The following is a 23,125-nucleotide window of genomic DNA, read 5'->3' on the forward strand; positions in this document are numbered from 1 at the left end:
GCTCAGTGGGTTAACGATCCGGTGTTGCCGTGAGCTCTCTTGTAAGTCGCAGATGTGGCTCGGATGCCACGTTGCTGTGGCTCTGGCGTAGGCTGGTGGCTACAGCTCTGATTCCACCCCTAGCCTGGGAACCTCCATTTGCCGTGAGTGCAGCCCTAGAAAAGGCAGAAAGACAAAAAAGAAAAAAAAAAAAAGAATTCCAAATCCAGTTTGTGAACATATCCAGATAACTAATTTAGCCACTCCTTTCAGATCATCTTTGTCTTCAAGAGGCTTAGCTATTCTCATGAAAAAGCTCCACTACCAGGTTTTTGTTCCTTGCCCACTTAATTCACTAAACATTTGTTGATCACTAAATATATGTGTGATATTCTGCTTGAATCTAGTTAAATAGATATAAATAAGATAACCCCTTCCCTCATGGATTTTAAAGATTAGAGAGGCAGCTGAAGCAATCCAGCATACTAAGCGCTTACTATAAAAAATGGAAAAGTGGGAGTTCCAGTCATGGCTCAACAAGTTAACAAACTCAGCTAGTATCCATGAGAATCCAGTTTGATCCCTAGCCTCACTCAAGTGAGTTAAGAATATGGCCTTGTCTTGAGCTGTGGTGGAGGTCGCATACGTGGCTCAGATTCTACATGGCTGTGGCTGTGGCCGTGGCCAGCAGCTGTAGCTCCGAATCGACCCCTAGCCTGGGAACCTCCATAAGCCTTGAGTCTGGCACTTAAAAGACAAAAAAATAAAAATAAAAAATAAAATAAAATTGAATCATGGAGGTATAAAATGGCATGGTGTGTTATGGGACGACAGTAGGCAATTCTGTGTTATAAGATGTGAAGTGCATGGTTCAGAGTTGGGAAATTAGGCATTAGACACTGGACAGTGTCAGGATTTGAAGAGCCTTGGATGCTATGCTAAGAACCTTGGACTTTTGTGGAAGTCCTTTTTTTGAAAGTGGCTTTTTTAGAAAGATTTCAATACATAGTGAAATATAAGAGGTGTGAAAGATCACTTAAGAACATGTGAAAGTTGACTAAAAAGAATAATGTAAAAGATTGTAATTGTTACTTACAATCATCACTATAAGAATTGGTGGATGATGTTCTGAACAAAGGCTAAAGGAATAAAGAGTAAATATTGACAAAGTGGAATCTACCACTAGTGTCAGGAATAAAAAAAAAAAAAAAATGAGCAGGGTAGTTGAAGAAAGATGAATTTCAGTTTTCATTGTGTTGCAGGTAAGGAGTGATGCCCAGGCAGAGACCACTAGCAAAGCAACTATATACCTAAAGTAGTAAATTTGAGGTTGGAAACAAAATTATTGGTATTGTCAACACACGAGTTGTATTAAACTGTGAGACTATATCACTTAAGGAGAAGTTGTACAGTAAGAAGTATTAGCAAAGTTTAACACCTTGAAGAATAATACTTAATGAGCAGGTAGAGAGGGGAGTGAGTCATCAAGATAGTCACATAGGAGGCTTCTGAAGTTTCCTCCTCCCTTGAACCTGTGAAGAAAGAGCTACTCAGAAAGCAGTTCCCTCTGAGAGAAATCCGGAAACTAGTCAGGTTACTCCTACACATCAACTGACTGAGAAATACCCACATTAAAAATAGGTAGGAGATGGGAGTTCCCGTCATGATGCAGTGGTTAATGAATCCGACTAGGAACCATGAGGTTGCATGTTCGGTCCCTGGCCTTGCTTAGTGGATTAAGGATCCTGCGTTGCCCTGAGCTGTGGTGTATATTGCAGACTCGGCTCGGATCCCGAGTTGCTGTGCTCTGGCGTAGGTCGGTGGCTACAGCTCTGATTCAACCCCTAGCCTGGAAACCTCCATATGCTGCGGGAAGTGGCCCTAGAAAAGGCAAAAAGACAAAAAAAAAAAAAAAAGGTAGGAAAGTCCAAGACACACTCTTGCCATAATCCCCACTCTTAGCATAGCTCCATACAATCAGGGATGAACCACCAACTCCCACCTTCTTTCTGAGAAGAGAGGGGTGTAGACTATACATCTAGCACCCTACCTTCTAGGCCTGCCATCGAAAGCACATGACCCCACATCACTTGGTTCTGAACACCTCCCACAGAACTATGTGAAACAAAGAAGCAGTTGTTAATAAGCACATTGCTGTTTGTATTCTGTTTTAGAGATTCCCCATGTTGGTTTTATTTATTTATTTTTGTCTATGGTTTATCCATTGTTTGTTTATTTTTGTACAAATGAACAGGTACATCTGTATTTTTTCTCCTTGTTTGTTACACAAAAGGTATAATATTCTAGATATTTATTGGTACTTTAGATTTTTCACCTGATAGTGTATCCTAAAATTCACAGTACCTCAATTCATGAAGGTCTTCCATGTTCTTTTTTGCAGCTGTATAGTGTTGCACTCCATTGTGTGATGTACCATAGTTTATTCAAGTCATCTTCTATGTATAGACATATAGATTATTTTCAGAATTTTGCAATTATGAACAGTGCTGTAATGACTAACTTTGTGCCTATCTATTTTTACATTGTTCAAGTGTGAATATAGGGTGTATTTCTACAAGTGGAATTGCTGGGTCAAAAGGTAGACAGATGAATAATTTTGTTAAATGTCAGCATTCCCATACTACGAGAGTTATCTGTTTCCCCAGAGCCTAACCACAGAGTATGTCATATGTTTAAATTTTTGCCAGTTTGATAGGGGAACATTGGCATCTCAGTGTAATTTTTACTTACCTTTCTCTTTTTATAAATGTGGTTGAATATCTTCTCATATTTATTAATGGCTACATTTTTATTTATTTATTTATTTATTTATTTTTACGGTTGTACCTGCAGCATATGGAAGTTCCCAGGCTAGGTTGTCAGATCCAAGGTGCAGCTTAGGCCTATTTGACAGCCATAGCAACACCAGATCTGAGCCTCATCTGTAACCTATACCACAACTTGGGACACAACCAGATCCTTAACCCACCAAGCGAGGCCAGGGATCGAACCCACATCCTCACCGAGGCTATGTCAGGTACTTAACCTGCTAAGCCACAATGGGAGCTCATTAATAGCTAAATTAATTCACTTTATTTTGGTGAATATCCATTCATATCTTTTTACATTCTCTGTCTGATTTTGGTATTTTTCCCTCAGATGTTTACATGTTAGAGAATTTTTATGTAGTCAATTTATTGATCGTTCATTGTGTTTAGATTTGAGTCGTAGGTAGAAAATGACTCATTTAGATTTGAGTCCTAGGTAGAAATCATGAAAAGACACCTTTTCATGTTTTCTTCTAGTACTTACATGGCTTCATTTTTTTTACATTTTTATCCCTCATCCATTTGGAGTTTATTTTCTATGTTTTGAGACAGGGATCTAATTTTTGTTGTTTTTCCAAATGGATAACCAGATTTCTGAGTTTTCTTTATTAAAAAGTTCATCTTTGCCTCTTAGTGAATGATCAAATTCCATAATTACTTGGATCTGCTTCTTGAGTTTTTTTACTAGCAGTTTTCAGACTTGGTGACAAGATTCCTTTAATGTTGTTAAACATTTTTTTTTAATAGTTATTTCCCCAATGCATTTTTTTTTCCTACTATTCAGCATGGCCATCCAGTTACACATACATGTACACATTCTGTTTTCGCACATTATCATGCTCCATCATAAGTGACTAGTGTTAAACATTTTTGAAGATCTCAAGTAACTTTTGTTAATGTGGACTATAAGACTTTTTATAAGACATATTTTTTATCTGACCTCTGTCATTTTACTTTATGATAATTATGCATATTGTATTTTCTGTGTTTGTATGACTTTTTTTTTTTGTCTTTTTGCCATTTCTAGGGCCACTTCCTACGGGCATATAGAGGTTCCCAGGCTAGGGGTCTAATCGGAGCTGAAGCCACCGGCCTACGCCAGAGCCACAGCAGTGCGGGATCCGAGCCGCGTCTGTGACCTACACCATAGCTCATGGCAATGCTGGATCCTTAACCCACTGAGCAAGGCCAGGGATCGAACCCGCAACCTTATGGTTCCTAGTCGGATTCGTCAACCACTGAGCCATGATGGGAACTCCTGAATGACATATTTCCTTTGTTCTTGTATTCTAAACATTTCTCTTGGTATTCAGGAAATTTTATACTTTTTTCTTGTGTTTACCTTTTTATGTATACATTTTTAATGCCTTTATTCCCTTGCTTTCTTAATTAACCTTTCATATTTTATAGTTTGTGATTATTTAATGGTATCTTTTTATCCTCTGTACATTTGCCTGTATGTTAATAAATGACCTTATATTACCTTTATTTCTCTCTCTTCCCCTTAGTTTTTTAGTTATTTTATGTCTACACTTAGCATGTAGCATATATCATGTAATAAATGATTCTACATTCATCTCTACATTTAAAAAAATTTTAAGATCTGTAACTATATCAAAAACTCACTATTAGTCTTTTTCCTGAAGTTCCTCAGTCAACTTTCTTGGTTAAATGAAGTTCATCTTTATTTTTCAAGATGGGCCCATGAATACAGAATTCCTTGAGCTCTTGCGTATTTAAATTTTTTCTGTAACCCTGATACTTGAAAAGTAGCTTGGTTAGTTATGGAATCCTTGATTAACATTTATTTTCCTTCAAGTTTTTTTTTTTCCCTTCAATGTTACTTTTGCTTTGTATATTGTTTAGTTGTTACTTTTGAAGTTTTTGTCAATGTGTAGGTTTCAGGGACTCCACTTACATGTGAGTAGGATAGTTTTTTTTCTGTCTTCTATCACTTATTATTACTAAATTAGAGAGAAAATTATTTTTTAACACTTTACTTTTTTCTTTATCTCATTTTTATTCTCTTTTATTGTTTTTTATTGTTTTTCAGTGCCCCTTATTAATTTTATTTTTCTTTTTTCCAATTCTTTCTTCCTAAGCCATCTTATAGGTCAGGCTTCATTTCTAATATTATTTTATCCTTTGTAGTTTTGGTACAGACTTGAATCAGTTCTTCCTTTTTTGATCTATTTCTTCTTTCTTTTTAAATTTTCTGATTTAAGGTGGGGTTTTCCTTGTTCCCTATATCTAAATACCTATTTGTAAATATTTAATTTAGATTAGAAGATTGTGTTATAGTCTTTTTCTGCTTCATCATTGGTTTGGGAGGATGGGAATTTTCATCAGCTGAATTGCTTAAGAGTCTCATTTTACTCTCTCTCTCATTTAGTTGGAGAGTTGGTCTTTGACTCTAAATTTTCTTTTTATAGTAGTTTTGTATAGATGAAGACTACTGCATTTCTGTCGACGAGGTAGCTTGGGGTAGTTTATAAGATTCCTACTTCAAGAGCTCCCTCTTTGGATAGTTGAACAAAATATAGTGTCTTTATTGGAAGATGCTTTTTGAAGCAGAGAGGAATTGAAGATCCATCAATTTTTTTTAATTTTAAAAATCTTACAGGTTTCCTAAATTTCTCTTTTGCTTTTTCTTCTCACTATATGTTTTCCACAAGATGTCTGTTTCCTCTTAGCATTCCTCTTTCTTATGTGTACTTTTAAATACTTTCTTTTTACTCAGTACTCTGCACTAGTACACATTTTTCACTATTTTCATGCTTAGGGTGGGCCTTTTCTTTCTGGCTTGGTTTTTTGGTTTGTACCTAGTTCCTTTCCCTCTTTTACAGTTTCACCCAAACTATTCTTGCTATTCATGAAAACGTGGAGTGGGAAAATGGTTAAAAGCATGTCAGATTTGCTGTGTGTTTCTAACTTATAGATAATTTGAAGTTTGGCTGTTCTGTTTTCTGGTTATACTGAGGATGTGAGTTTTGTGATATTTTATTGGTTCTTTTTGTTCTTTATTCTTTTGGAGGATGTTTTGGGAGATTTAGACCAGCATTACTTCTTGAGTTGGAGAGTTGGTCTTTGACTCTAAATTTCAGTGGATCTCTATTGCTACCTGATTGACTCTCTTATGGCACTAATTGTGATTCTTTAGCTAATAAAATGGACCACACAGATACTGATTTTTTTTTTCTACTCTACATTTACTTTACATTTTAGATAAAAGTATTTTGGTTATAACATTCATTAGTTTAAAAGTGTCCAGTAGAAAGTTTCATTTAATATATAATCAGTAACAGTTTCAGAAAGTGGTTAAGATGGTCTTTCTGGCAGGTTACTCAGTGAGATGTTGTTAAATTAGAAAAGGAGTGTGGAAATGATTGTGATACATATAGATTAAAACCTTTCATTTGTGTTCCATTCTTTGTGCCTTAAATAAGGATAGCTAATTGATAGCTGTTGATTTTTTTTTTTTTCTTTTGGTGACACCTGCAGCATGTGGAAGTTCCCAGGCCAGGGAATGAATCCTCACCACAGCAGCCACCTGGGACACGGCAGTGACAATGCCAGATCCTTAACCTGCTGTGCCACAAGGGAACTCTGATGTCTCTTGTCTTTTAAGCTCTGTTTTTATATTTGATTAAAAATAATTTTAACATTCCTGTTTTTATTATGCTTAAGGTTTCATTGTGCTTGCCATAATAATGTTCAAATACATCTTAGGTCTAGATAAATATTAATGGTGGAACTCAGGGTTGATAGTTCCTGAAATAAATTTTGGAAAACAAAAATAAGTTGGTGAGTTTCTGTTAAGTATTAAACTCTTTATTTTATGCATTTACAATAATAATGATCTTTTTTGGTTATTATTTCAGTTAGTGGTATCCTTACTTCTGTGCCTTCTGGACTGGATTATGGCCTTACCTCTAAAGACACTGCTCCAACCAGTCCATGCTACAGGAGCAGAAAATGATAAAATAGAAAAATCTGTCCTCAATTGTATTTACAAGGTAAACTTCCCCACTTTATTATTATTTAGTAACCAAGAGTTTTTAAAATCTAAAGAAATCGCATTTCTTAGTATTTTCATTGTTTTAGAGCTAGGTACTTTCTACGAACATAGATTTATCTTACAGTATCTAAGGATAATTAAAAAGTACTTCCTACAAGACACTTGTTTCATTGCATAATTTTGAAAGAAGTCAAATCTTTGTTGAATATGTGAATCATTAGTTAAATTTTGCTCATTCTTTTTAAGATGAAATTTTACCTTGATCGAAGAGCTAAGTTTTAAAATATTTAAAATTTTTCTCAGGCTCTTGTATTAGCAGTTGACTTGTTTTCTTTTACCTCTACTTACTTATTTTCACTGAAAAGGAAAACTTTTTTCCCCCCCTGCATTTTCAGGTATTACATGGGTGTGTTTATGGAGCTCAGTGTTTTAGCAATCCAAGGTATTTTCCACTAAGCCTCTCTGATTTGGCATCTGTAGATTATGATCCTTTTATGCATTTGGAAAGTCTAAAAGAGCCTGAACCTCTGCACTCTCCTGATTCAGAACGATCTTCTAAACTCCAGCCAGTAACAGAAGGTAAAATAAATTCTCTTCAGGACAGTATTATTGCTTGGGTTCTCCCCCTTCAGGGCAACATTATTGCTGGGTAGAAATACTGGAGGATAATATATCTTATTTTGTAATTGTTTGCCTTGCTCTCTGTATTGTAACTAAGAAATAGAAGTTCCCATCATGGTGCAGTGGAAATGAATCTGACTAGGAACCATGAGGTTGCAGGTTCAATCCCTGGCTTCACTCAGTGGCTTAAGGATCTGGCATTGCTATGAGCTGTGGTGTAGGTGGCAGATGCGACTCGGATCTGGCGTTGCTGTGGCTGTGGTGTAGGCCAGCAGCAACAACTCCAATTAGACCCCTAACCTGGGACCCTCCATATGCCATGGGTGCAGCCCTAAAAAGCAAAAAAAAAAAAAAAAAAAAAAAGGAGGGAGTTCTCTGATGGCCTAGTGGGTTGAGGCTCCTGCATTCTCACTGCTGTGGCTCTGGTTGCTGCTGTGCGACATAGGTTCAATCCCTGGCCCAGGAATTCCCACATACTGCCTGTGTAGCAAAAAAAAAAATATATATATATATATATACAAAAAAAAAAAAACAAAAACAAGAGAGAACCTGAAATAAACGTTGCAACTCTCATTTTAAAAAAAAAGGAAAAGAAAAAGAACTTCATATACACAATTACTAAGATTATATATGATGACATTCCTCTTATACTTCTAGCTAAATTCTAGTAAGTTCTTCAACTACATTATTTTTACAGAGAGTTTACTATCTGTTCTAAGGGAAAGACATAAACAGATAACCTCATAATATGAATATGTATAAGAATAAAAATATATTCAAGATATAGAGGTAGCCCAGCAATTATTGAAGAGTTTTAAGGGGGTGTTATACACAGTAAAATAAGTATTAATTTTACTAGAGTCAGCAAACTGCGACTCATGCCTGCTGTTTCTATAAATAAAGTTTTATTGGGACACATCTATGCTGTTCATTTATGTATCATTATTATGGCTGCTTATGTTCAGTAATAGTTGTTTAGCGATTGAGACAGAGATAGTATGGCCCGAAGAGCTGAAGATAATTTAGTCTCTGACCCCTTACAGAAAAAGTTTACCGATCTTTGTATTTTTAGAGAGATTAACCCAGGATCAGAGAGACCAATCATGATGCCAGTCAGCCAAGGAAGAGTTGCTAAAGACTTAAATTGATTAGATTTCCCCTGAACTAGACCAAGAACATGAGAAAATTTAGAGGATTGGGGGTAGGGGTGAGGAGGGCAGTATTGGAAATGCTTTAGCTTAGAGTGTCTGTGGATATTCATATGAAGAGATCTAGTGGACAGTTCAAGTGCAGATCTAGAGCTTAGCAGAGGGGGTCTTTGTTAGGAATGTGTATATATAGTGGTGAGTGTATTCCGAGAAGAAAAAGTTAGAAAGGAGGGGAAACCAGGAGAGAATAATTTCTCAGAAATGAGGAGAAAGATTTTTTGAAGACTGACTAATGGTATTAAATGATGGAGATGTCAGCTACAGAAATACTGACAAATATATCTGTTTTAGATTCAGCAGAGAAGTAAATAGAAATAGATGGCAGTGAGTTGAGCAAGCAGGAATTAAGGAAGTAGAGCCATCTGTTAAGTGCTCTTTAAAAAAGTTTGTTTATTTAAAAAAGCAAAGGAAAATGATAAAACGAGATAAGCTAAAAGATTATTCAGATTAAGGGAATTTTAAAGATGAAGAGAGCTGAACTTAATTATAAGCTGAGAAGGAAAGTGGTGAGGATATCATTAATAGAGTGAAGTTCCTTCCAGGGGTGAGCTGGAAGGTTAGGTGCTAATAGTAGCGTCCTGTAGGAGATACCCTATGCATCCTAGTAGTACCCTCCTCTCTCTCTCTTTTTTTTTTCCTTGAAAATGCTTCTTTATTTTTTTTCTTCTTGTTTTATTATTTTAATTTTCTTCTGTTGTACAGCATGGGGACCAAGTTCCTCTTACATGTATACATTTTTCCCCCACCCTTTGTTCCTTTGCAGTAGATGTATCAAGACATAGTTCTCAATGCTATTCAGCAGGATCTACTTGTAAATCCATTCCAAGTTTTATCCAATAATCCCAAGCTCCCGATCCCTCCCACTCCCTCCCTCTCCTGTCAGGCAGCCACAAGTCTATTCTGCAAGTCCATGATTTTCTTTTCTGTGGAAAGGTTCATTTGTGCTGTATATTAGATTCCAGTTATAAGTGATATCATATGGTATTTGTCTTTGTCTTTCTGACTCATTTCACTTAGTATGAGAGTCTCTAGTTCCATCCATGTTGCTGCAAATGGCATTATGTCATTCTTTTTTATGTCTGAGTAGTATTCCATTGTGTATATATACCACATCTTCCTAATCCAATCATCTGTCAATGGACATTTAGGTTGTTTCCATGTCTTGGCTATTGTGAATAGTGCTGCAGTGAACATGCGAGTGCATGTGTCTTTTTTAAGTAGAGTTTTGTCCGGATATATGCCCAAGAGTGGGATTGCGGGGTCATATGGAAGTTCTCTGTATAGATTTCTAAGGTATCTCCAAACTGTTCTCCATAGTGGCTGTACTAGCTTACACTCCCACCAACGGTGCAGGAGGGTTCCCTTTTCTCCAGACCCCCTCCAGCACTTGTTCTTTGTGGACTTATTAATGATGGCCATTCTGACTGGTGTGAGGTGGTACCTCATGGTAGTTTTGATTTGCATTTCTCTAATAATCAGGGATGGTGAGCATTTTTTCATGTGCTTGTTGGCCATCTATATATATCTTCCTTGGAGAAATGTCTATTCAGGTCTTTTGCCCATTTTTCCATTGGGTGATTGGCTTTTTTGCTGTTGAGTTGTATAAATTGCTTATATATACTCTAGAGATTAAGTCCTTGTCGGTTGCATCATTTGAAACTATTTTTTCCCATTCTGTAAGTTGTCTTTTTGTTTTCTTTTGGGTTTCCTTTGCTGTGCAAAAGCTTTTCAGTTTGATTAGGTCCATTGGTTTATTTTTGCTCTTATTTCTGTTGCTTTGGGAGACTGACCTGAGAAAATATTCATGAGGTTGATGTCAGAGTGTTTTGCCTATGTTTTCTTCTAGGAGTTTGATGGTGTCTTGTCTTATATGTAAGTCTTTCAGCCATTTTGAGTTTATTTTCATGCATGGTGTGAGGGTATGTTCTAATTTCATTGCTTTGCATGCAGCTGTCCAGGTTTCCCAACAATGCTTGCTGAATAGACTTTCTTTTTCCCATTTTATGTTCTTGCCTCCCTTGTCAAAGATTAATTGACCATAGGTGTCAGGGTTTATTTCTGCATTCTCTCTTCTGTTCCATGGGTCTGTATGTCTGTTTTGATACCAGTACCACACTGTTTTGATGACTGTGGCTTTGTAATATTGCTTGAAGTCTGGGAGAGTTATGCCCCCTGCTTGGTTTTTGTTTCTCAGGATTGCTTTGGCAATTCTGGGTCTTTTGTGGTTCCACATAAATTTTTGGATTGTTTGTTCTAGTTCTGTGAAAAATGTCTTGGGTAATTTGATAGGGATTGCATTGAATCTGTAGATTGCTTTGGGTAACATGGCCATTTTTACAATATTGATTTTCCCAATCCAGGAACATGGAATATCTTTCCATTTCTTTACATCTTCTTTAATTTCTTTGATTAATGTTTTATAGTTCTCAGCATATAAGTCCTTTACCTCCTTGGTCAGGTATATTCTGAGGTATTTGATTTCTTGGGGTGCAATTTTAAAAGGTATTTTTGTATTCCTTTTCTAATATTTCATTGCTGGTATACAGAAATGTGACTGATTTCTGAATGTTAATCTTATATCCTGCTACTTTGCTGATTTTATTAATCAGTTCAAGTAGTTTTTGGGTTGAGTCCTTAGGGTTTTTCTATGTATATTACCATGTCATCTGCATATAGTGACAGTTTTATCTCTTCTCTTCCTATTCGGATGCCTTTTATTTCTTTTTTGTCTAATTGCTGTGGCTATGACTTCTAAAACTATGTTGAATTAAAGTGGTGAGAGTGGGCATCCTTGTCTTGTTCCAGATTTGAGTGAGAAGGCTTTCAGTTTTTCTCCATTGAGTATTATATTTGCTGTGGGTTTGTCATAAATGGCTTTGATTATATTCAGGAATGTTCCCTCTATACCCACTTTGGCAAGAGTCTTGATCATGTATGGATGTTGGACTTTGTCAAATGCTTTTTCTGCATCTATTGAGATGATCATATGGTTTTTGACTTTTCTTTTGTTAATGTGGTGTATGACATTGATTGATTTGCATATGTTGAACCATCCTTGTGAACCTGGGACGAACCCTACCTGATCATGGTGTATAATTTTTTTGATATGTTGTTGGATTCGGTTGGCTAAGATTTTGTTGAGAATTTTTGCGTCTCTATTCATCAAAGATATTGGCCGATAGTTTTCTTTTTTGGTGGTATCTTTGTCTGGTTTTGGAATGAGGGTGATGGTGGCATCATAGAATGTCTTTGGGAGTGTTCCTTCTTCTTCAACCTTTTGAAAAAGTTAATGGAGGATGGGCACCAGATCCTCTTTATATGTTTGGTAGAATTCGCCTGTGAAGCCATCTGGTCCTGGACTTTTATTTGTAGGGAGTATTTTTATGACATCTTCAATTTCATTTCTAGTGATCGGTCTGTTCAGTTGGTCTGTTTCTTCTTGATTCAGTTTTGGCAGGCTGTAAGATTCTAGAAAAGTGTCCATTTCTTCCAGATGGTGATATTTGTCGGCATATAGTTGTTCATAATATTCTTACGGTTTTTTGTATTTCTACAGTATCTGTTGTGATTTCTCCTTTTTCATTTCTAATTTTGGTTATTTGGGTTCTTTCTCTCCTCTTCTTAGTGAGTCTAGCCAGGAGTTTGTCAATTTTGTTTACCTTTTCAAAGAACCAGCTCTTGGTTTTATTAATTTTCTCTATTGTTTTTTGAATCTCTATTTTATTGATATCCTCTTTGATCTTTATAATTTCCTTCCTTCTGGTGACTTTAGGTCTTTTTTGTTCTTCTTTTTCTCCTTCGTTTAGGTGGAGGGTTAAGTTGTCAATTTGAGGAAGGCCTGTATCCCTAGGAATTTCCCTCTGAGCACTGCTTTTGCGGCATCCCATAGATTTTGAGAGGTTGTGTCTTCATTATCGTTTGTTTTAAGGTATTGTTTAATTTCCTTCTTGATTTCCTCATTGACCCATTGGTTTTTCAGTAGCATGTTGTTTAGTCTTAATGTAGTAGGTTTTTTCTCATTTCTTTTCCTGTGGTTGATTTCTAGTTTGATACCATTGTGGTTCTTGAGATAATTTCTATGCTCCTAAATTTGTTGAGGTTAGCTTTGTGTCCCAATATGTGGTCAATTCTTGAGAATGTTCCATGCGCACTTGAGAAGAATGTGTATTCTGATTTTTTTGGATGTAGTGTCCCAAAGATGTCAATTAAGTCTAACTTTTCTGTTTCCTTTAGGATCTCTGTTGCTTTATTGGTTTTCTGTCTAGAGGATCTGTCCATTGGTGTGAGGGGGGGGGGTATGAAAGTCTCCTACTATGATTGTAGTCCCATCAATTTCTCCTTTCATGTCTATTAATATTTGTTGTATGTATCTGTGTGCTCCTGTATTTGGGGCATATATGTTGATGATAGTAATATCCTCTTCTTGGATGGATCCCTTAATCATTAAACAGTGTCCTTCTTTGTCTTTCTTTATGTCTTTTGTTTTAAAGTCTATTTTGTCTGATATGAGTATTGCAACTCCTGCTTTCCTGTCATGTCTATTGGCATGAAATATTTTTTCCCACCCCTTCACTTTCAATCTATATGTGTCCTTTGTCCTAAGGTGAGTTTCTTGTAGGCAGCACATTGAAGGTTTTTGCTTTTTTTATCCACTCAGCCACTGTGTCTTTTGATTGGAGCATTCAGTCCGTTGACATTTAAGGTGATAATTGATAGATGATTATTTATTGCCATTTTAAACCTCATGTTCCAGTTGATTCTATGATTCTCCATTCTTCTTTTCTTTTTTTGGTTGGATGGTCTCCAATTATTTTCTACTTGAGTGTTTTGGTTTTTTTTTTTTCATTTTTTGCAAATGCAATGTTTGGTTTTGGTTTGTGGGTGTCCTGTTTTTTAAGTATGCTAACCCCTTTCTATAATTGTGTGTTTTAGCCTGATGGTCCTGTAGGTTCAAACACTTGATTACTATACTAAAATTAAGAAGAGAAACAAAACTATTTTTTTTCGCAAAGAGTCTATTAATTTCCTTACTTCCCTTGCCCACATTTTATGATTTTGATGACTCTTTTTTTCTTTTTAATTTTATTTTGTTTTAAACATGTTCATGATTAAATATGTATGCTGGCTTATTTGAGTGACTGCTCTCTGATTGTGGTTTCCTCAGTCATCCTAGTTCTTCCTCTTTTTTTTTCCTCCCTTTCTTTCCTTCCTTTATTTTTGGATTAGAGAAGCCCTTTCAATATTTCTTTTAGCCTTTTGTATTGCTGTATTCTTTTAGCTTTTGTTTGTTGGAAAACATTTTTATTTCCCCTTCTATTTTAAGGGTATTTTAAGAGTATTCTAGATTGCATATTTGTTCCTTTTAGCACTTTAAATATCTCTTGCCATTCCCTCCTGGCCTGTAGAGTTTCTGTAGAGAAATCAGCTGGTAGCCTTATGGGGATTCCCTTATAGGTAACATCCTGCTGTTCTCTTGCTGCCTTTAGGATCCTCTCTTTATCATTAACTTTTGCCATTTTTATTATAATGTGTCTTGGTGTGGGTCTATTTGGGTTCAACTTGTTTGGGGCCCTCTGTGCTTCCTGTATCTTGAACTCAGTATCCTTTAGATTTGGAAAGTTTCCAGTGATAATTTCTTCAAATATATTCCATCCCCTTATCTTCTTCTACTCCTCTGGAATTCCTATTATGCGTAGATTGGCCCGCTTTATATTATCCCATAGGTCCCTTATATTGCTTTCATGTTTTTTCATTTGGTTTTCTGTCTGCTGACCTGATCAGGTGATTTCCATTATTCTATTTTCCACATCCTAATTCGTTCTTCTGCATTATTCATTCTGGTTTTTACTGCTCTTAGTTCAGTTTATATCTCTGCCAATGAATTTTCTAATTTTTCTTGGCTCCTCCTTATATTTTCTAGTTCCTTTCTGAGGGTATCTGCATTACTGTTCATATCTTATTTTAATTCCTTCAGTATTTTCACTATTTCCCTTTTGAACTCCAAGTCTTTCAGACTGCAGAGGTCTGTTTCATTGTTGACTGCTTTAGGTGAGTTCTCCTGTTGGTTTAACTTGGGGTGGTTTCTCAGCTTCTTCTTGCTTGTTGTTTGTTTTTTCTTGGTGGAGTTGTACTCCCGTGGCTGGGCGGGGTTTGCCTTGGCATTGCTATGGAATGTTTCCCCAGGGCTGGTGTTGTTGGTCTGTCTTCTTTGAAGCAGCGTGGCTTTTCCTGAGGGTAGGTGGGGCTGACAGGGTCTCTCTGAAGCAAAGGAGGACTTCCTGAGGGCAGACAGGACTGGGAGGTCTGCACCAAGATGGAAGCAGATTTCATGTGGCCGAGCAGAGCTTGCTCTGGTGTTTTTGGGCTGTGGGGCTCTTCCAGGCAGCTGGAGGTGCTGGGCAGCTGTTCTGCAGAAGTGTTGCACCCCCCGAGGGTGGGGGCAGCTAGCTGGGCTTTCCGCTCCCCAGCCCTTAGCTTATTGCTCCCTCCACCCACGATGCTCCGCTTTCTAGGCTCCCAGGCAGTCTCTGCTCTGCCAATCCCACAGACTGCTTCCTAGACCCTCAGGGCTGTTTCTTCCCTGTGAACCCAACTGACCGGTTCCTAGTTCCCCAAGCAGTCTCCGCAGGGCCCACCCCAGCCCAAGGACTAACCTCCAAGAGCCAAGGTCTCAGTGCCCAGCCCCCACCCAAGTGTCTCCGTTTTTGGTGACTGTGCCATTAGTTCAGATGATCTGTTGGGTTCTCACTCTGCTCTTCAGATCTCAGCCTTAACTGCTGCACTCTTCTCTGCATCTGGAGATCCCTCTGATTTGGTTGATCTTTCCGTCGAGTAGATGACTTTCCAGGATGTAGGATCCCTTTCTCCTCCACATTTCCCTTTCGGGAGTGCCCGTCCAGCCCCGATTCCCCTTCTCTCACTCTCCTCTTTTCTCTTGTTTTACCCAGTTATGTCACAAGATTCTTGCCGTTATTGGGGTTTAGGTTCTTCTGCCAGCGATTATTTGCTGTTCTGTGTGAGTCATTTAACCTGTAGATGTGTGTTTTTATTGTTGTGTTTGTGGGCCAGGGCAAGCATGACCCCCTACTCTTCCGCCATCTTGTCTCTCCACTCCCGTACCCTCCTCTCTTCATCCTTCAAGAGCCAGGGCCCAGCTGGTCCCAGGGTAGTGACTGGCCCACATTTGGGGACACAGTCTGCAGGCTGCAGGATGTTAATTTTCTTACTCCTGGTGGGCTAGACTGGTCTACAAGTTCGTGCAGGACTTCTGGTGGGAGGGGCTGGTTCCCTACCCCTAAATGGGTGGAACTGGGTATTAGTCCTCTGGTGGGTAGGGCTGTGTCTAGGGGTGTGTGTGGGTGCAGCTGTGGGCTCAGGAAGTCTTTAAGCAGCTTGTCTGCTGATGAATGGGGCTGTTTCCCAACCTATTTGCTGTTTGGCCTGAAGCATCCCAGCACTGGAGCCTAGAGGCTCTTGGGTGGGGCCAGGTCTTAGTGCCAAAATGTAAGCTTTCAGAAGTGCTCACAAGATATTCATCTCTGATATATTCGCCCAGTGTTTAGTTCCTCAGGGTGGGCCACAGCTACGCCCCACCTCCCCCCACCTCAGATGACCCTCCAAGACCAGTAGGTAAGTTGACCTAGGCTCTTAACAAATTATTGCTTTTACCCTCAGTCCCAGTGCACATAAGATTTTGTGTGCACCCATTATGAGTGAAGTCTATTTCTCTGAATCCTGTGGAGCTCCTGCAGTCTAGCCATGCTGGCCTTCAAAGCCAAATTCTCTGGGAGATCTTGGGATCTCTTGGTTCCGGATTCCTGGGCTTAGGTGCCTGACACAAGGCTCAGAACTCTCACTCCTGTGGCAAAACCTCTGTAATGTAATTATTTTTTAGTTTGTGGGTCACTCATCCAGGGATTTTGGGATTTGATGATACCATGAGTCCACTTATTCTACCATCTCATTGCTGTTTTGTCTTTATGTCTTTAGCTGTTGAGGCTCTTTTCTGGTAGATTTTGGTCTTTTTTCAAGATGATTGTTCTGCAGATTGTTATGATTTTGGTGTGCTCTATAAAGGAGCTGAGCTTAAATGCCTTACTCTACCATCTTAGCCACTCTCCTGCTGGGATTGTTAAAAACTTGCCGGTGATTAACGTGCAGTTGAGTTTGAGAACCATTCAGAGTATCAGTATGTTAGGACGTGGTTTTTTCCTTTTTTGGTTTTTAGCTTTTTAGGGCCGCACCTGGGGCATATTGAAGTTCCCGGGCTAGGGGTCGAATTGGAGCTGCAGCTGCCAGCCTACATCACAGCCACAGCAATGCCAGATCCAAGCCGTGTCTGCAGCCTGCACCACAGCTCATGGCAAAGCCAGATCCTTAACCCACTGAGTGAGGCCAGGGATTGAACCCCCATCCTCATGGATCCTAGTCAGGATCATTAACTGCTGAGCCACGAAGGGAACTACCAGGACAGTGGGTTTTTAAATGGTGGAATTTCTTCAAATAAATTTCACAAGGAAGTCCATTTTGTAAAACTTTTTTTTTCTTTTTAGGGCCCCACCCACGTCATATGGAAGTCCCCAGACTAGGGGTCCAGTCAGAGATGTAGCTGCCAGCCTACGCCACAGCCACACCAACAGCAATACCAAATCCAAGCTGCATCTGCCACCTACACCACAGCTCATGGCAACTCCGGATCCTTAAACCAATTGAATGAGGCCAGGGATTGAACCCATGTCCTCATGGATACTAGGTGGCCTCATTACTGCTGAGCCACAACAGGAACTCCTTGTAAAACTTTTTAAAGTGGAGCTATATCAGGGTAGAAGCTTGGGATTCCACTGATTTCTCTCATGTTCATCTCCAAGAGCACTCTCCAAAGCTCTACAAAACAAAAATAGGAAATCACTAAACTAGAAGTTTGTGGTCAAATAGTAAGCTGTTAAGAGTTTGATTTTTAGAAGGTAGAATAAATGTAAATGATTAAAACATCTAGGATATGGCCATGGTAATGGACTGATGACATAGACTGCAAGTGAAGATATAAAGTTACACACCAAGGAAATAGGGCTAGGGTTTGGGATTGACTGCAAGTTCCAATAGTTTGTCTAGAACTTATGTATACAAGTGAAATAGAAATATAAGATTTAAATTATAGTTCATTTGTAATAGAGATATACAGGGCAGTATACAAAATAATTCATATAATAATTTTTATAGGTGACTTATTATTTCTTAAGATTTGGCACAGTAATGTACAGTGTTTATTTTACTTGAAAACAAAATTAAATGAAAATATTCATTGCTTTTTGCATTTTTAAAGTATAAAATTATAAATTTGATTCAAGGCAGGAGAGTTTATTTCTTTTTCAGTTTTTTTTTGGTTTGTTTTTGTTTTTGTTTTTGTTTTTTGCCTTTTAGGGCAATACCTGCGGCATATGGAAGTTCCCATGCTAAGGACTGAATCAGAGCTGTAGCTGCCAGCCTACACCACAGCCACAGCAATCCCAGATCCAAGCCGCGTCTATGAACTGTACTACAGTTCATGGCAACACTGGATCTTTAACCCACTGAGTGAGGCCAGGGATCGAACCCACATCTTCATGGATGCTAGTTAGATCTTAACCTGCTGCGACACAATGGGAACTCCTGGTGCAGTTTATTTCTTAAAAAATGAAATAGTTTATTTATGCAAAGGAAGTTTTAATGTATTTTATGCAAAATTTACTTTACCATTAACAATCACTGTAAAAGACACAGAAGTTTAAAGAGTTAAACAGATGAGCTTTATATTGATTCCAAATACTCTATGGAGTACTATTCTCTAAATGTATTAAAGTTGTTCCCTTTGGGCATTCTTAAAGATATTAAGGACCAGATAAATGTAGAACCTTTTAGGAACAGCTGTGCGCTAACAGCAGGTGATTCTGTGGTCTGTAGTGACTACATGCTGTGGGTTTTTTTAATGTGGCGAAAATGGCTAATCATTGTGCCCTTGTCTAAGGCATGCTTCATCATCTTGAAGTACTTTTTTGGCCAAAGATTTCTAAACATAGAGTGCCCCTAATAAGCTCAATATTGGATTGAACAAGTCTGATTTGAGAACTATTGGCAGGAGTAGCTGTAATTATTAAATTTACTAAAGAATAAAGCAAGGTAGTGAAGTTGGCTTTTTGTCAAATGGCAGTAGTCTTATTAGCAAAAAGTCATCATTTGCAGGGTCAGAGTGAAAAGAGGCTCCAAAGGATTCATTCTGTCTTAATTATAGTTTCACCTATACATATTATGCAAAGCTAATATTTAAAGCATTTGCCAAAATTAACTTCCTCTGCATGTTCTATTACAGTACAGTGAATTGCAGCAGCTTTTTATGTCTTGCTGCTTTTGTATGCCATAATAATCTGTAATTATGGGTTTGCTGCAAATGCTGTAGGGTTTGTTTAATCTGACAATCTGAAAAGACAACCTTGAATAGACTTATTTAAATGAATGCTAGTTACACAAAGCCTTAGAAGCATCGATATCTTCATTTTGCATTTTCTCACAAGGCTGGTTATTTTAGAATTTCATTTTGAATTTCTAAATTAAAGAATTTCATATGCTTTCTTTATATCTAAGTAGATATGTAGAAGATATATGTATATATTCTATAGTTTATAATTAAAAATAAATCTAAATCTAACTGCCCAATTAACCACTTGAGAGGTTTTTATCCCTTTATATTTCTATTATATCCTGAATTTAGAGCAGCAGCTTAGGAAAAAAAAGTGCTTTTACCTACATCTGAAATCTAAATTTATTTTTTTTAATTTATTTATTTTAATTTTTTTTTCCCCACTGTACAGCAAGGGGGTCAGGTTATCCTTACATGTATACGTTACAATTACATTTTTCCCCCCACCATTTGTTCTGTTGCAACATGAGTATCTAGACAAAGTTCTCAATGCTATTCAGCAGGATCTCCTTGTATATCTATTCTGTTGTGTCTGATAAGTCCAAGCTCCCGATCCCTCCCACTCCCTCCCCCTCCCATCAGGCAGCCACAAGTCTTTTCTCCAAGTCCATCATTTTCTTTTCTGAGGAGATGTTCATTTGTGCTGGATATTAGATTCCAGTTATAAGTGATATCCTATGGTATTTGTCTTTGTCTTTCTGGCTCATTTCACTCAGTATGAGGTTCTCTAGCTCCATCCATGTTGCTGCAAATGGCATGATGTCATTCTTTTTTATGGCTGAGTAGTATTCCATTGTGTATATATACCACCTCTTCCGAATCCAATCATCTGTCGATGGACATTTGGGTTGTTTCCATGTCCTGGCTTTTGTGAATAGTGCTGCAATGAACATGCGGGTGCATACGTCTCTTTTAAGTAGAGTTTTGCCCGGATAGATGCCCAAGAGTGGGATTGCGGGGTCATAAATTTATTTTTTAAGTGTGCTCAGTGTTAATAATTATGACATTTGTGAACAAGGTCACTTAAACTGCGTTCCCTTTCCTTGGGAAAAGCATGCATGGAATGGACTGGTACCTGGACTTGGGGCTTTATGTTTTAGGAAAAGAGTTGGCTCATTCTTGCTGTTTCTTTATAAGCAGCTTTCAAAAAGGAACTCATAAAACCTGGGTACTGGGAGTTCCCATTTGGCTCAGTGGCTTAAGAACCCAACAGTGTCCATGAAGATGTGGGTTTGGTCCCTGGCCTCACTCATTGGGTTAAAGATCCAGTGTTGCTTCATGCTATGGTGTAGATCACAGATGAAGCTCAGATCCCATGTTGCCATGGTTGGCAGCTGCAGCTCCAACTTGTCCTCTAGCCTGGGAACTTCCATATCCTGCAAGTGCAGCCCTAAGAAGAGAAGAAAGAAAAAAAAAAGCTGTGTTACTTATAATGCTCTCAAAATTGAATGATCTATATTGTTTCTGTTATATACAACTTAGTATATGAGTTTTCAGTTCATCTTTATAAAAAGTCTATGTTATTCTTAGAGAAAAATGGGGTTAAGAAGTTTGTTTTTCATGGCCCCACAGAATATGGAGGTTCCTAGGCCGGGGACTGAATCCGACCTGCTGCTGTGACCTATACCACAGCTGTCACAACACCAGATCCTCTAACCTACTGAACTGGGCTGGAGATTGAGCTCATAACTCTGCAAAAAGCTGAGCCACTGCAGTCAGATTCTTAACCCACTAGCACCACAGGAGGAACTCTGGGGTTAGAGAAGTTTTATGTGATTTGTCCGTGATCACAGAGGAAATCAGAGACAAAGTCAGAACCTCTCTTTTTTTATGATCTGTTTCTAGTACATTCTTTTCACTTCTTCAGAAATGTTCTGCAAAAAAAAAAAGATTCACTACTTAAAATGAATCACCTATGTATCACTCAAAAGAAAGAAAAGGGAAAAAGAAAATAAAAGAACAGAAAATGTTTTTCTCTGAGTTCCCATCATGGCTCAGTGGTTAACGAACCCGACTAGTATCCATTAGGACACAGGTTTGATCCCTGGCCTTGCTCAGTGGGTTGAGGATCTGGCGTTGCTGTGGCTGTGGTGTAGGCTGGCAGTTACAGCTCTGATTCAGCCCCTAGCCTGGGAACCTCCATATGCCAGCGGTGTAGTCTTAAAACAAAAAGACAAAAAAAAAAAGAAGAAGAAAAAATGTTTTTCTTGCATCAAAAACTTTAAAAAAATTATAATTTTCTATTATCATTTAAAACATGGCTTAAATGAACTTTCCAAGTTGATCTTGACCATTTATTAATTTATGCTAAGTAATACTATTCTTTTCTTTTCTTTTTTTGCTTTTCAGGGCTGTACCTGTGGCATATGGAGGTTCCCAGGCTAGGGATCAAATTGGAGCTACAGCCGCTGGCCTACGCCATAGCCACAGCAATTCAGGATCTAAGCCATGTCTACGACCTACACCACAGCCCATGGCAGTGCCAGATCCTTAATCCACTGAGTGAGGCCAGGGATTGAACCCACAACCTCATGGTTCCTAGTCGGATTCGTTTCTGCTGCGCCAGGACGGGAACTCCAAAGTAATGCTTTTTGAAGATACTGTACACAGAAAAAAAAATTTTTAATTCATTGTTTCCACATATCATAGTGATTTGCCAAAAGGTTAGTTTAACAAAAGAGGAAAATAGAGAAATTAGAGTTGTGGTAAAGATGGAAGTAATACTGCCTCAATATGAAATATTCTTTGGCAGGCAAATTCCTGACCATCCGTGAACGCATTTGTCCTTATGTGCCAAATTATAATTACTGGCTAGATATCTGTAAGGCTCCTTATACTGTGAACATTCAGCATATTCTAAGGTACAAGTCACTAGATTGAAGTCACCCCTCAGTTTCTCATCATTCAGTGGCCTTTTTACTTTACCATAATATGTCTTGAAAATGTAGTGTCAATTAAAATTAATCATTTAGTCTTATTATCTAGTGTTGACTAGCTCATTTTCAGAACTAGCTATAGCTGTAATCCAAGAATAGCTTAATGTAATTGGAACTTTTTAAGTAAACTGAAAAAGGTTTATATATATATGTCTGTAACATAAAACTTGACTGACAATGGAAGAAAATTAAAATTTTGATACTCAACATTTCAAGGAGTTCTCATTGTGGCTCAGTGGTTGATGAATCTGACTAGGAACCATGAAGTTGCGGGTTCGATCCCTGGCCTCCCTGGCCTCACTCTGTGGGTTAAGGATCCGGCATTGCCGTGAGCTGAGGTGTAGGCCAGTGGCTACAGCTCCGATTAGACCCCTAGCCTGGGATCCTCCATATGCCTTGGGTGCAGCCCTAAAAAAAGACGACAACAACAACAAAATTCAAAATCAGCCAACCCAGAGAAACCTGTTCTTTTTTTAGAATTAGAATAATGGAGAAGTTGTTGTTGCTATTAATGGCATAGCAGTTGATTTGTTGCTGACTCTCTGCCTGTACCCATTAGTGTTGGTTCTGAATCTTGAGGGCTACAGCTTCAAAAATTAACATTATTCTTCTCTCTTTCCTCTTTTTAAGTAATCATGCCAGCAGTGCACAACCTGGTCTCTTTATAAACTTTTTTAAGTTGGATTTATTGAGGTATACATTTACATAAAATAAAGTTTATCTTTCTTTGATGTGAGAATTTTACTGTATATTGCTGTGTTTATGGTTACATAGGTTTGAACCATAATTACTGAAATTCATCACAAAGTACACTTAAAATGAAGGAATTTATTGTATGTAGATAATACTTTGGTCCTCAGGAATTTTCAAATCAATATTCTGGTGGCTAGACCATAGTATTCCTAAATGATTAACTTTCAAAATATAAAATACTCAGAATATACTCAGGCAGTGTCATTCTTTGACTCTGGTAGAACATTACAGAGACATGGCCATTGGATAATCTTGTCCATAACTCAGACAAACAAGAACACTGCCTACACATACACATAAACACAACAGACATCCTCTTCTAACATGAT

General features: G+C 38.0%; 1 protein-coding gene across 5 annotated transcripts in view; it reads left to right on the plus strand.

Moving 5' to 3' along the window:
* RALGAPA1 (Ral GTPase activating protein catalytic subunit alpha 1) overlaps positions 1 to 23,125 on the plus strand; it is a 230,371-nt gene that overhangs the window by 137,044 nt on the left and 70,202 nt on the right. For all 5 annotated transcript variants that reach the window (XM_047797747.1, XM_047797742.1, XM_047797745.1 and 2 more), the window contains 2 exons: positions 6,689 to 6,823; positions 7,221 to 7,404. In XM_047797747.1, the coding sequence (XP_047653703.1) occupies positions 6,689 to 6,823; positions 7,221 to 7,404 (319 nt within the window). The remainder of the gene's footprint in view (positions 1 to 6,688; positions 6,824 to 7,220; positions 7,405 to 23,125) is intronic.

The sequence above is a fragment of the Phacochoerus africanus genome, chromosome 9 (genome assembly GCF_016906955.1).
Source record: "Phacochoerus africanus isolate WHEZ1 chromosome 9, ROS_Pafr_v1, whole genome shotgun sequence".
Classification (NCBI taxonomy): Eukaryota; Metazoa; Chordata; class Mammalia; order Artiodactyla; family Suidae; genus Phacochoerus; species Phacochoerus africanus.